General features: G+C 38.1%; 2 protein-coding genes across 5 annotated transcripts in view; one reads left to right on the top strand and one right to left on the bottom strand.

Moving 5' to 3' along the window:
* Nucleotides 1-15,041, bottom strand: part of LOC117600812 (dystrophin, isoforms A/C/F/G/H) — a 346,950-nt gene that overhangs the window by 307,012 nt on the left and 24,897 nt on the right. For all 3 annotated transcript variants that reach the window (XM_034316725.2, XM_034316729.2, XM_076692879.1), the window contains one exon: nt 14,759-14,870. In XM_034316725.2, coding sequence (XP_034172616.2) covers nt 14,759-14,870 — 112 coding nt within the window. The remainder of the gene's footprint in view (nt 1-14,758; nt 14,871-15,041) is intronic.
* LOC117600816 (PRELI domain-containing protein 1, mitochondrial-like) lies at nt 8,833-10,709 on the top strand. 2 transcript variants are annotated; one of them, XM_076692880.1, is made up of 5 exons: nt 8,833-8,973; nt 9,136-9,328; nt 9,611-9,841; nt 9,908-10,159; nt 10,572-10,709. In XM_076692880.1, the coding sequence occupies exons 2-5, from the start codon at nt 9,317-9,319 to the stop codon at nt 10,638-10,640; spliced, it is 564 nt and encodes a 187-aa protein (XP_076548995.1). In that variant the 5' UTR covers nt 8,833-8,973; nt 9,136-9,316; the 3' UTR covers nt 10,641-10,709. The 2 variants fall into 2 exon arrangements, with proteins under 2 accessions (XP_076548995.1, XP_034172627.1); XM_034316736.2 differs by lacking the exon at nt 9,136-9,328.

The raw sequence follows: 15,041 nt of genomic DNA, 5'->3' as shown, positions 1-15,041 counted from the left end.
ATAAAAGCTAATACAAAGCATTTCTCTTTAAATATCAATAATCCATCTAGACAGAAATAGCGAATTCTATTGTTAATTGAATCTATGGACAGCGAGTGTATCGAATACCGGGCTACCACGAGGTGCCGGTTCGCCATTCAGTAAACAGGATTTCTAATTACGACCATGTTTCGCTTCGACAAAAGGACGTGTTAAACGTGGCTGGTACTTACATGAAATATTTCATAACAATGCCATGCGAGCCCACGAGATACACGGCTCACGTTCCACGTAGTTCACACACTTGTGATATCACTTTCACCAAAAAATAAAACCGATGATACCGGAAACAGCTCTGTAGCTGTGTACGACCTTAAGTATCACGATACGGATGATGCCTCTTGGAAATATTCCACGCGCGAAAACGAACGCGATGATTGCGCTAATGATATGTATCGTGGGTGAGACGATTTCGTTGATCTCACCGGCAACGAACGTGATCGACTTATCCGCGGGAACACGTTCAAATAAAAGGGAAGACGGGCTTTGCCGTTGATATGTCGTTACCCCTTGGACGTCCGGGGTTGTACTGTTTTACCCCGTCGCCCCTTTCTTCGCGAACCCGGCTGCACGAGAGCGCGAGATGCGCAAGCGCCGTTTCCACGCGCCAGCGAAAACCTCGTCGACCCTCTACGGGGGTTGCTCCCGCGGTCAATGTCACCCGACATCCCTGACTCCGGCTCCTGACACGGAGATATAGCCACTTTAGAGCTAAACGGGCCGAACCGGCCCATTTTCGAGAACCATTACCGGAAATTCATTCAATATCCATAATCCTTCCAATATTCTACTATAGAAGTATGACCATTACACCAAATTGAAGAAAACAATGTTTGATTAATTAGAAGAGATTGAATTAAAACATTGTGTAATCTTTAGATTTTCCAAAATCAAAATTAATAATATCAAAATCATATTTGACAAAAGGTTTTGAGAGAACTCAGGGAGAGCTTGAGAAGAGCTTAAACTAAATACTCCTTGGCCTACCTCTTAAATAATTGCAAGAGGAATGTTGCACCCAGATGTGCATTCCTGGGTCAATTCCCAACAGTGTCTCATAATGTCCAAATAGTAGAAAAGATTCAGCATTACCATTGTATTCGTATGAAACGTACCCCCTTACAAAATGTGAAACTGGAATCAGTGTTCCACAAGTGTTCTAAAGTATTCTTCTACCCTTCAACAAGTACAATAAGAGTCTTCGAGCACCACCGCGAATCAATAATATTCCTCCAAGTTCTTTTTTCCTTTCCAGAATCGTAACAACTTTCTTCGCTGATATAAATTCAAACTCCCTGTGGAATACCACTGTTTCTTCTTTTACTACTCTAATTTCGTGTTATCTAATATTCTTGTTACAGTTTTTCTAATAAAACAGAGTCTAAAAATTGAAAGTGTTCAAAGTGTTGGAAAATTGAAGTATGAATGAACCTGACCTCGTGATATTTTAACCTTAAAATTATTCGGAAAATTTCTGCGTCTAATTATTCAATTACTCGATTAACATAACTACAGTGGAACGTAGCATTGAAAATACGATCCCTCGTAAATTACAAGTAACACGAACAGATGATCGAGTGGCCGTCCATTTGAACGTGGAACAGGTGAAACTAACGTAACTACGGTCAGTCGTTATTTCAGAACGTTAATTCGCGCATTTAATATCAGCAGCCCCAAGTCGAAGTAATTAATTCCGTCCTCGGGACAGACTATTAGACATTAATTCGTCGGACCATGGAGAACTCAATTTGCGAAACGTTTCTAGCGGAAATGATGCCAGTCCCAGCGAAATGCTTGCAGTCGATTAACGGAATCGACATCGCCTACCATTTCTCATTCGTTTTAACTTCGCCGACAACATCGTTTATGCATGCAACATACATGTGGATTATATAATCCACGTATCATGGACATGTCAGATTCAATGCAATTCAAATTTCTAACGCTGGCCAAGAAACTCTGGTAGACTGAAATAGAATTTCTTGCACTTGCAATTCAAATAGACATTTTCAAATAAGGAATGCACCATTGAAATATCTTTAAAATTAGAAACTTTTATTTTTTGATAGTTAAATATATAGGAGAATATTTAAAACTAATCAATTCGAGTAATTAGAAACAAAATTCTTCAATTTACAGTTCCAATACCTAACTAATAATGTAGGAAGAAAACATAAACAAAAGGTAAACATGTTGTGCAATTAAGTAAAACATCACATGATGAAAATAAAAAATCTCAAACTAATTAAGAAAATAATCAAATCTAGAATTTGATAGTCAAATTTGAATTTAATATAATCCTTTATAAAAGCTGTTCCAATCAGCCCAGTAGTAATATGCAATTTTCTTTTCAAAAGAGCCAGATATCGAGTTTCTTTTCAATAGCTCCACAATTGTTTGCGTTCTTTTTTTAACAACATCGGGAAATAGCCTGAATTTGTATTGAACAATGCTCTATAAGCAACGATACACGAACGACCTAGATTACTCGATTCTCGATGGGAAACTCGATTCCGTGGTTCTGTTCAAGCTGTCTTCATATTGGAGACACGGACTATTTTTTCACGATCAATATTTGTAAAAGAGAGCAGACGCACCACAGCCACCGAAATTACTGCGCGCACACACATCCACATGCGTGTATATTCGGTGTTTCGTTAAACGTGTTGGGAGAAAAGACGCACACAAGCAGACCGATGCACTTTTTTATTCGACGCGCTTTTCTAAATATTGCGACTGCTTTCCTTCGAAAAATCAACTGCACAAGCTGATGAAAAAAGCTAAAACACTAGGGGAGAAAAGGTGAAACGAGTATTATAATCCGCGACACCAACTTTCTCTCTTGATAGAAACCTGGAGAACAATCAACGGAATGTAGAAACGCGAGCAATTTGCGAAGAGGAATTTACAGAAACGTTTTTAATCTTTGAAGATAAAATTAAGGAATTATTAGAAGTGAATATTAAAATAAAATAATTTATATTGTAGTGCCATGATATTTGAAGAGTTTTCTATCATTTTTAAAAAAATGATAACGGGGTAAAATTTGGGCTCTCTCCATGGTCCGCCGTCCGAAGATTAAGCAAGATGTTTAAGAACAGAGGACATTTTTATTTTTAAAAAAGCTCTAAAGAGACTCTTCCATCGTCATCCTATATTTCAAACTCCAGTGCAAAAATCTACCGACCGATAGATAAAAAAAAGGAAAAGGAATAAAAGTGGCAATAGTCGGCGCGAGAAATGCTTCGCCCCCGAGCGTTCCAAAGTCTCTGTCCTTTCCGTTACGGCTTCTGTTTCACGGGTTAGCGATAACGCGATTTTTCTCGGATTTCCCCGGATTTCGCGCGTTCGAGAGAAAAAGAAAGGTAGACGCGAGACGCGGAGGAAACGAAAAGACGCAGAGGGGTGAAAGGTATAAGGGGTGAGCACGTGGAAAGGCGCCAACAACAGGGCGCACGATTTACGAGGTGTCCCTAGGGAACGCACTGATTTCAAATGTTTCCAACGTCTCACCTTTACTCCCTTCCTCTTCCTCTGACCGTGCCAATATCGAGAAGCTCTCTTGCGCCAAGAATATATCTTGTTAAAAGCAAAACGTTCGATGCATCGTGTGTAATACAATTCGACAAACTTTATTAGTGGCAAATCACTTAATTTCTTTACAAAGATACAATGGTGCTTGGCACAATTATCCCTTTAAAGGATGATTCTTACTTAGGAGGTAAAAAAAGATAGACAGGTATCTTTGGGAATTTTTTCCCAGAAAACTAATCAACCTTTTTTTAAAGAAATGATTCTGCGATTGAAAGAACAGTTTTGTAGAAGAACCAATGAATTAAAATATTGGATTTGTGCAACTTGCAATTGAAGAAATAGATCTACCCGTGGACAAAAAAACATTTCTACACCATTTCTTTCAAAGAATATTGATCATCTAGAGGTGAAGTTTTTCGGCTCGATTCAAATCACAAGCAGCGCTCATAAGTCGAGCTCCTTCGTCGCGATAAATTCACGCGGCGCACCTGCTACCATTGGTGGCACCCTCGCACGCATTCATCCTCGGCTAGCAACGGGCGCGAAACCAAGAGGAAAAAGCGAACAGCCGAAGGAAAGCAGGGATAGCGTGTCAATGTAAGGCGGGGATTTTTCAATATCCTATTCTCTGGTTCGTCGTAAGTGCAGAAACCATGTCGTCCTCGAAATACCTTTTGAAATAAACCATATCCATAGCGAATCACGAGCAGGCGTCTTTTCTATTCTTTTCGATTTTCCTCCCAATCTTTTTCCTGTTTCTTTTTAATCTGTGCATAGGATACAATTTTTATGGAAAAAATGTACCTAGCAATTCTAGAGACCTATTAGGATTTTTTGCAAGTATGTACAAAAGGTATTTTTTTAATTTTCAACAAGAATTTAAAATGGAAGTTTCATTATTTTCTTTGCAATTCTGATAAATTGTAATTTTTTTTAAATAGTAAAAACACAACTTCTAATAAATTAAGTTAATTAAAATGACCTACTATCCATTTTCTAAATGTGTGATAAAACCCACGGTCTGTTCATAATGAAAGAGAAATGCCAAAGAATCACGAAATATGAATAATGATTTGAACCAAGGAAGGCATAATTGTTGAGCAGCTCCAGACTAAATTGCCCCAGGGATTATTATACGTACAAGAAACACAGAGTAACCCAGTGTCTCTCCCACGTCTTTCGAAATAATAATTAATAACAAGAATAATCTAATTAACACGATTTCCTTTGAGTTCCAGATGAATTCTATAACACGGTAAATTTGTTTGTGTCCTGCGTGAAAAGCATTCCTAAATTAATTAACGGCACGATCTAGCCCGAACAATCTGCGCTATTGTACGCTTAATTAAATCGCCCTTTTATTTCAACGACGCTTTGAAAGCGCGATTAAATCACGAGTGTTCATAAATCATCTTCTGCATCCCCGATATTGAATATCACCGTAATACAAAAATTCCTAACATACACTGGCGATCAAAAGTTTGGAGTTAGGATATTTTTAAGGAAACAATGGACACCTTCAGAGTGACTAACACTTTGAATTTTGTATAGCCGAATAATTAATCAAAAAAAAAGAAAAGCAAATTAAATAATCCAAAAATGTAAATTTAGAAATTAACCAATCGTATCCTTAATAATTAGCAAATGATTAAAATACACTAATAAAGAAAAACAAGAGGATTTTCATAGTGATTTCATTCTGAAATGATATTAAATTCTCTCCATAAATGTTCCAATAATCCGGCCTTGGGATGCTTACAGCAACACCACAAGACAGATTATGCAAGACCGACCTCTCGTTATGCTTGTGTTAGGGATCCACGGTACTGGGCTCCACGCTCACGCCATTTGCCATTAATCTTGTCCATTGTTCCCTTCCTGCGAAACTCCGGATTCTGAACGTTCGCGTATTATTCCCTGGTGCCGTCCTCTCTTGCCCTCACCTCGAGCACAATCGCGCCAACTTCTGCAGGGGAAGCTCGCGAAATCCCACGCGAAATCGTCATCGAAAAATTTCAAGTTTCGAACTGTGCGAACGACAAATACGAGGATTTGCAAAGGATTTACTGCTGTAAATTAACGGTATGGAAATTCGAAAGAAAATAAGAACTGGGAAAAATAAAATTCCGAGGAACGGTCTATGAAAATTGATTACATCCACTAGGAAATAAAAATTTCTTTAAAGAATTCCAAATTAGTTTAATTAAAATGATAAAATGCAAAGTTTCGAGGAATCCACATTGATCTCGATCAAGACAAGAATTCTAATTTCTACCGTGACCAGGAGGGTGCAATCTGATGCAGACAAAAATAAAAACTCCCTGGGAAACATGAACGAACTGCATCGCAATTCGTGAGATCCAACGAACCCGAAATTACAGGGATGCAGTTTGCGACAAGAGTGGACGACAATTACGTGGTTCTAAGGCGAAGCAAAGGTTGATCTCAACCACAGACAAGAATTCTAATTCCATCGATCGAATACAATCCGTTCGATGACGAAACAGAGTCCCTTGGTAGAAACGGTGCGACCGCAGGTCTCGTGCAAAAGCGGTCGCGTGCAAGTCAAATCAAAGTTTCCCTCCAACCCTGATGTTGCTCTTCGGGAAATATCCTTTTCCATCCCCGCAACTTGCCCGAGCCAAGTTCCCTCGACGGACATGAGTGTCACGAATTAATTACTTCGTCGGTTTCGATAAGGAATGAATGTTCTTGATGGCATTGATCAATTTCGAACAAGATCCAATGATTACTTTAGTCTTGAATAATACAGATGAAAAATGGAACTTCTAATCGAAGAATTAAAATTGTGAATAATGTATTAAGAAATTGAAAAAGAAGAAGACTATCAAAATGAACATAACATTTCCTTTTTGACTGACTTCCTGATGATTTTATATAAATATCATTAATTCTTAAATGAAAACCGAGTTAAACGGAATTTTTATTTTTTTATGGTGTATTGATACTTGTAAAATTATGATACACAGTTGAAAAAAGTGAAAGTTCTTGACTGGACTAGAAATTCTTCGGATCTCAAACCCATAAAAAATTTGTGGATTTATTATTAGTAATAAATATCAATCGATTGAATAGTTGAGAATTATTGATTAAAAGTTACACAATGTAAAAACCTTAAAATCGTGGCTCTATTTCTACGCAAACACGAACAACCCATTTTTCATACCATGACTCTAACAATTTGATCATCCACTGTATCTGCGACGACAATCGACAAAACGCGAATCCGCCGAGATAGAAACGAACGAAAGCTTGCATACCTGGAATTATTTCACTAGCAATCCGAAGCTAAGGCAAGTTCGCAAAGAGCCAGCCGAATCCTGACGTCGGCGAAGTAACGACGCGAGGATGTATCGGGTTTGTTAGAACGGTAGGTATTGCACTTCTATCGTGGCTCCGCAGTGAAAACAGTAATCAAACTTTGGTTGGTGAAGGCAAAGCTACCCCAACGAAGGGGGTGGGACCGCGCGTTTAACGGGGTTCTTCCCTTCGCATCAGTAACTTCTGCTTACCCTACCAGCCGCGTTCGCCGAGCAGCTCGGATATCCGTACACGAGAGCAGTAGGTGCGCGTACGGTAATTTGCTCGAGTATCTACATACCGATAACATCGTCAACTTCTGATGTCCAGCGTGTTCAAATTACATGATGGCTCGAGTAGCGGCGATGGGGTTCCCGTAAAAGGGACGCGACATTAATCTGTCGTTAGAGAATGCGTTTCTAGGATGATTAAACTTTGTTAATACTTGAAATTATTCATTTCTCTTATGTTGCTCCAATTACAACGATAATTCCAACCACATCGCCCAAGGGAAACAAACCGTGCAAACTCCAGTTACATCATACCCTGGGTAGGAAACAAATAGAGGATCCGTTACAATCGATCACAAACAGCTGAAGGCTGGCACGAAACATTCGTCTGTTTACAGAAACGAAGGGTGAACAGAGTGGACGTAACAAAATCCAAGTTTCGCGAAGGCGAAGCCAGCCACCCTCGATGCTGACCTCGGTAACGGCCCTTACGGGGATGCCGATGGGCTGGCATTAGTAAGCTGGTTGCTTCCTATAGCATGCCCACTAACTGCTACCCGCTCTTAATGGACCGTTTTACCCTGACCAACCGAACGACCCACCACCGTCAGATTACAAGCCTGACCACCGCGGCTACACTCGCTTAAACCACCCCCTTAACCACCCTTTTCCTCTACCCGTCCTAAGGTCTGCCCATCAGCCACCCTTTCCCGTCCTCTTGACCATGGACCAGAGCTTGATCACCGGTACGGTAATGAACGCGGCTTAGAACGCAGCTTAGACGAACCTCGAGGCCAAACTGTGTTCTTCTCTCCGGCACCGGTAATTGTTACGGCTTTCTCACGAATCCACGGCCATGCAATCGGCTTCTGTTATCTGGCTGCACCGAGACCATGCCATGGTGCTCGAATTAACAGAAGACAATCTCCGTTGGAGCATCATTCGCACATCCTTAGGTTCGAGGGAACCATGTGTCTACTTCGGGAACTTTCAACGCGGTTGTTGAGAATCTATGTCAAGTGTAATTTTCACGATACGCGACATCGAGTGTTATGTTTAATTAATTCGGTGTTTGGTAAAATGGTACTTGATAATCGAAGAACTGGGTCAATCGAAGATCAAACTTAAAATAACGCGAAATACAGAATGGAATTAAAATTGAGACCCTCTACGTGGTCCGTCGTTTGAGGATTAACGAATTAATTGCGGACACTTTGAATAAAAATATTCTTTATTTCATATTTGTTCAGAAAATGTATATTCTGCTATGCTAAATTGATACCGTAATATTTTTATTGTAATCTATAATGTTTATACTTAATATTTCCACGTGATTTGGTTTGTAAATGTTTTAAAATTTTAATTAAAAAAAATCTAAACTATGTTGTTATTTTTGTTTTTGCACCTGGCAACATGAAACGTTGCATAATGTGAAATAGCCAATCACAGGATGAAAGGGTAACCAACGAAATATTAATTTTCTTCTACCTCCTTTAATGTGTTGAAATTGTAATTTTTATTGTATATTAAAAGTATGGCTGTATCAGTACTAATTACAATATAAAATATAAATGACTATATATTAAATAATTTGAATAAATGCGAAATTTAAGTAAAAATTTTAAAGTGTCCAGAATTAATTCCGCTAGTGTACTCGCGAATAACAAAATATTGGAAAAGAAACGGATGTTTCTGTTTCTGACAACGGAAGAACGATGTCACGTCAAAATGTGGATCTCGTAAATAAATCTTTACAACCATACGAATAATGTCGTATCAAAAATAAAACCTCCAGATGAAATTAACGTACAATTAAAGACGGCATATGATCGAGGGAGAAAAGTGAAAGGTATATGTATTTTGATATAATTAGAAATAAAATAAAAATGGATTAGGTTATTCCTCGGATAACCATTTTTCAGAAAAATTGTTTCAAATCGCATTCGATTAACCAACACTGTAAAATAATAAGTTTCTACACTTGAAATCCTCTGCTCGTTCATAATCCCAGCGATCATTGTCCATGGCAAACAGAACGATAAGGTATTTAAAATCGTGGAGGCGTTATTATCATTGATGTTACGTTAATGAGGGAAGCTCTCCATTATTTACCAAGTACCTGACGATTCACTAATGAATTGCTAGAATAAGAGAGGGTGAAAGAGAGAAGTTCTGGTGTGGGGTTAGCTGGTATGAATGAACGAGTAAGCATCAGTAATTGAATAGATTCGCGTGAACGTTCCCTCTCCTCGAGGTTTCAACGACCAACAAGAAGAATCTAGCCTTTGAAAATATAACTGCGAAATGGGGAAAGTTCACGCAGTTTATTTAACCCCGTTACATTTACACGTAATTAACCCTTGCGTTGATCATAAAAATATTTCTATTTTGCTTAATTTTCCCATAAATACAAAAATATTCGAGGAATGAGAATTTTGAAAAATTTAACATACAAAAGAAATCTTTAATATTTGAAAAATTTCAAGTTCCAGTCAATGAAGGAAAGCGCAGAGATAACTATCCTTCCATACTGCTGGTTAACCGTTTGCAAATCATTTTTCAAACGCTATCCAAATCCGTACGCTTCTCACGTTCTATCAGAAGACACGGTGCATCGAGAGATAAAGGATGGGAAATTTTTAAATCGAAGAATCTTCTGCAAGACTACCGCTACTTCGTTACCCAATTGGCTGGAGAAACTAGTGAAGAAACCTCAGGTATTCTATCGACGAATTACTCGCGATAGAGAATGAAGTTTTTCGATTGAAATTCAATTAACACAGGCACTGATACTAGAGGAGGCTATCGTCGACCTCTACGCGAAACGTTTGATCTCGTTAACGAAGAACCTCGAGCACAAGAAGCTGGTGATCGCATCGGAGACGACCGAGTATATACCCAGCTACTTCGATCCGAATAAAACTGTAATGACACGACGGACAATTGTTCGATCTCCTTTGAAAGGTCTCACGGGTCGAATGATCGAAAAAATTTGTCACGTTGGCGCGATTAGAAACGCTAAGCAAGCGGTGCAGGTGAGAGAGAAAAATGATTATTCTTACGGTTGTATCCTGAGAAAATCCAATTAGAAAATTAGGAAACAACAATATTTTTAAAAATATTAAAAATAGCACCCTGAATAAATTGATATTTCAAAAAGTAATTTTTAATTAGTCTGGAAGAAAAATAGGAAAAAGTCACAGCTGGTCTTTTCCTATTTTTCTCCTGAATTAAATTAAAAATTATTTTCTCGAGTATTTCTTCCAAGCAGCAGTTTTAGTAAATATGTATTTAATAAAAGTATACAACCCTCGAAACATTAGCATGGCAAAATTCTGCACACCTGCCTTACTTGGTTCCCAAGTTCTAACTGCAGTTGCTAACGCTACGAACAATTCTAAAGTTCTCTGAAGGAAATGTTTATAATTTGTAACTTTGCAATTTCAGGGATTCTTGTACGTTTTAGCTCGAGACAATGGAAGAACTCCAAGAGGACAGGATATCGCGTTCAGTTAATTTCATCATATGGCTCTATGTAATATATGGTGTATTACATTTGCTTGTGTTTTTATTTGATTATTTTTTATGGTGGATTAAATTTCAAACCGATTCACTTTTGTACACTCTGAAAACCTTGGATTCTTAATTCTACAATTTTCTTGTACACGTTGTATTTTTATATGTATAAAAAACTTGATATGATTTTTCTTCGTGTATACGACAAAAAATAAAGGAAATCTTGAAACAACTTATAAATATACGAGTTTTCTGTTCAAAAAGGGAACAGAATAAAATTTCAACGAATGAAACGAAAGCGGATATAAGACAGAAAGTAAAGACCAATCGGTTGGCGGAAGAATCTATGGATTTCATTTCGTTCTAGCCGAGAAATTCTATTTCTACGTCGTTTCAAATCATCTCTCCTCTGAGAAACGGGATAAAACACTGTATTCAAAAATAAATCCAACTGGAAAATAAATTCTACGTGTTGGATAAACTTCGTTTATAAAGAGACAATTTCCAGGAAAACATGTTAATGTATAAAATTGATATTCGAGACGAGAATTTAAATAATAATTTCCAATTACCCGTTAATGTGGAATCTCATTGTAGGTAATGCGTGGCCACAACCAAGTTACATATTTCAGCGTCCGATGCACCCCTCCCAAAAAACCATTATTTTACTCATCCGTCCACCCCTCGTTATTCGTTCTCTGCTACATACAATATCGCTCAAAAGTATTTGTCCATCGTTAAGCGGATAAAATATTGTGGAAATAGCCCATTTGTTATGATTTAAAAAAAAGGAATTAAAGTTTTTAAAAAAATAACACCTCATGGTGGAATATCCATAGATAAAGTAATGTATTTTCATAATTAAAATTGAAAAAGATATCAACATAATTTGAATGCTATTGAAAATCATTTAATTTCAAGGTTCTTACTAATTAAGCAAATTACATGAAAAGATTTCAGTAATTTTTATGGGGTTGTTTTGTGATTTGTATTTGTCTAAAAGATTTAGACTCGATAGGGGAAGATCAGACACATATCCCATAAATAAGAAAAAGAATAAATGGGCAAATACTTTTGAGCTTTAGTGTATGTATCCCCAGTGTTGTGTATTACACCCACACGTGTGTCCAACGAGCATTCATGCGTAGCAGTAACGTATGGCAGAACGAAACCACCCCATCAGCACTGGGAAGCTTTCTCGTGGTACAATAAAATTTCATGGCTAAGCTGGCTCTTATTAGATCCCGAAGAAGTGTCCCTTCGTCTTATTTTCGACGTAAATCCCTGACAACCCTCTTCGTTTTTCACTTCCTCAGGGAACATCAATACTCGTACCACGTGCATTAAATTGAGATTGAAAACAATGATTTAACTAATAATTCCCAATGCCTTCTATATTTCTATTCAAAGGATCACTTCTAAAAGATATCTAAGATTTAACCCTTTTACTTCTGAATAGAAAATCACGAATAAAGCCCCTAAGCATTCTCTGGTCCTTAAAATATCCTAAAGGACTAAATTTCTATTCTGCCAGAAGAGCATCGCGGTTTCCCTTAATTTCCTTTTGATTTCCCAGCAATACAATTCCATTGTCGAGGCCGGAATGTGATTAACAATCATCTTACCCTTTTACCCGTGGCCAAAGTACTCTCGGCTGGTGAATTTACACCGAGAGCTGGTGAAACACAAAGGACATCATAATTCGTGGAACAGAGAGATACGGTTTTCGTCTCGAGACTCGTTATTCAGTCGACGGGTTTACGATGGAAGAAGCTTGAAATAAAGCTTTGATACGCGAAAATTCGAAATTCGGCCCGGAATAAATATACGCGTCCCATTCGCAACGGGATTTTGTTCGATAAGAGAGGCTCGCCGAGAAATAATAGAGGGTCAGCTGTGCAGGGCGGATGTCATTACCAGTCGCGGCATAAAAAGCTGTCTCTCGTACAACACCGAGCTGCAATTAGCACAGCGTCATACAACGCGATCCCTGTGTCAGCACAACGGCACAACATCCGATATATTTCACCAGCTACCTGTCCATCGACCGCTCGAAAATTTTCTCCCCTTTTATCGCGCCTATCAAATAAGCTTATTTTCCACAAATATTATAAAGCAGAAAAATTAACTAAATCTCTAAAGGGGTGCAATCATTTTTTCTTTCATTTTTGTTGTTTCTGATATTTATCGAAGAAGAAAATTTTGATTTTTTAATAGAAGGTTAAATGACCTTTCAACCCCTAACTGTAATTTAATTCTTCACATTTATTATAAATGTTAGAAAACATTCTGCTGACTACGTCAGTGAAAAAAGAAAAACGTGACCACAGGAATACGAAAGTCTTAATGAGCTCTCTGGCTAACGAGCAACGTGTTTGTTCAGTTGAACATACGTTCTCCTCGTCCTCCGCGTGTGTACGTTAGACTCGTTGGAAACAGCTTTTCTGGGATTAAGGTAATTCACCGTTAACACGATCGTGACTCACAATGCATATACGTTCGTTAATCGCGTCAGCTCGAATCAGCCGCCAATCCGCTTTCCCATCGAAACGATGAAATATTGTGTTACGCGAAAGCTACGAGAGTTCATTCGGCTAATCAGCTTTATTTCCCCGGGTACAGTTTGCCCGACAGTGTACGCGTGTAGATGATACATCGGTTAATGCATGGACTAATGAACCCTTGAACGTTCGCTGATTGAAAATGAATCTGATTTCTACGAGCAGAGTTCTAAAATGATTTGAAAAATATTTAGGATTTGGACTAATAATTTCTGGCAATAAAAAGAGTGGAAACGATGGAAAGATAATGTTATAAATAGGAGAATGGTTGAGAACGCGAGATTAATCCCGTTTGTAGGTAACCGAACTTTTGTCAAACGAGTCTGATTTCATCTTGATGGAGCACTATCCGCCGGAGATGGAAGACAATGGAGGAAGGAAGCATTGGAAACAGAAGACCGGGGAACAACGAAGCCTCGGCTATCTTAGGTCCTCCCATGTTCCACCACGACTACATTAGACGGCTTATCCGCTCATTATGCGGCCCGACGGTCTCGCTTATACTACAAACCCTCGACCTTTCCGTTAAGCTCTCCGCTTTTGGATCAACAACCTCGCGTCCTTCCTTCCGGTACCTGACGATTAACACGTTCAACGCCCACTATACGCGCCCTTTTCCAAAACTAATTAGACTAAATTTATAAAAGATTTTCTATATTATTATATATTTTCAACCCTGTACAATTACTATAATAATTCCTTTTCCCTATTGTAATTTGATTCTAAGTTATGAACAATCTGCAAGTAAGAAGCAAAGTAAACTGAACGTTCCCTAGTCTTTGCGGCTCAGTTTTGAATCGGTTTTTATCAAAGCCATCGGTTCTGAATGGCACTAAAAAGACTTCCGATTAAAAGTACGACGACTCAGCGAAATTGATCGCCATCGGCAATTCTGAATACACAGATCGATCAGAGGACGAGAAAGTAGAAGAAAGGGCCGTCACTTGCTGAAAAGAGTGCACTTAACGTGGCGGATATATATCGTTTCGTAAGATGGAGTGGAAGTGATATGTGGCCACGCTTACCGACCCGGCTAAACGTACTATTTATTGTTCCATTACCAATTTCCTTTGAAAATCTCTCTCGCAATTACAAAGATATACGTATAAAGAAAATTCGAGCTACTTTCAATGAATTTTTAAATAAGTATACTCAACAACTATATTTTTCTATCAATTACCTGTTTAAAATTATAAAATAGCAATATAGCCGTGTATAAGGAGACTTTAAATAATTTAATTATAAAATTTCTTGAATATTAATATTTTGTTAGCATTAGATAGTAACACTTATAATACGTAAGGAAATATTTGAAATTCCCGCAATAGCGACAGTCGCCATCTTGCGGCAAAGGCCGGAACTAAATTTCGAATGGAAATGATTTCCCGCGCAAGAAATAGCAATCGAAACCCGGAAGTATTACAAAATGTGGAAATTAGTTTGTTGAGTATACTTATTTCGTCAAAAATCGATGCTTATCATTAAAAGCATCGAAAAACTTGTATTTGTGTAGTTATATTCTGATTATATGCAATTATATGAGAGAAAAGTACTTACCAATACCCCGCGACGCCGGCCCCGACGCTGTTGCAGATTTAACATCATAATTCGGCGATTCTCCACTGCTTTTCACGAATTGCCAGTCTTCTCTCAATTTCTTTAGCTTCTCCTATTAGATTCAGACAATACACGACCAATTTTAAGAAAAAATTCAATACTAAATCACAAATACAAATTTTGACAAAACTCGGAACAAACGTCCTCCCGCACACTCGATCGTTCGAAGAGTAATGACGCCGCGAAGCGCCCCCTTTTATACTAACCTATTCCCAACCAATAG

The sequence above is a fragment of the Osmia lignaria genome, chromosome 16 (genome assembly GCF_051020975.1).
Source record: "Osmia lignaria lignaria isolate PbOS001 chromosome 16, iyOsmLign1, whole genome shotgun sequence".
NCBI lineage: Eukaryota > Metazoa > Arthropoda > Insecta > Hymenoptera > Megachilidae > Osmia > Osmia lignaria.
This window is presented reverse-complemented; position numbering and strand designations above follow the sequence as displayed.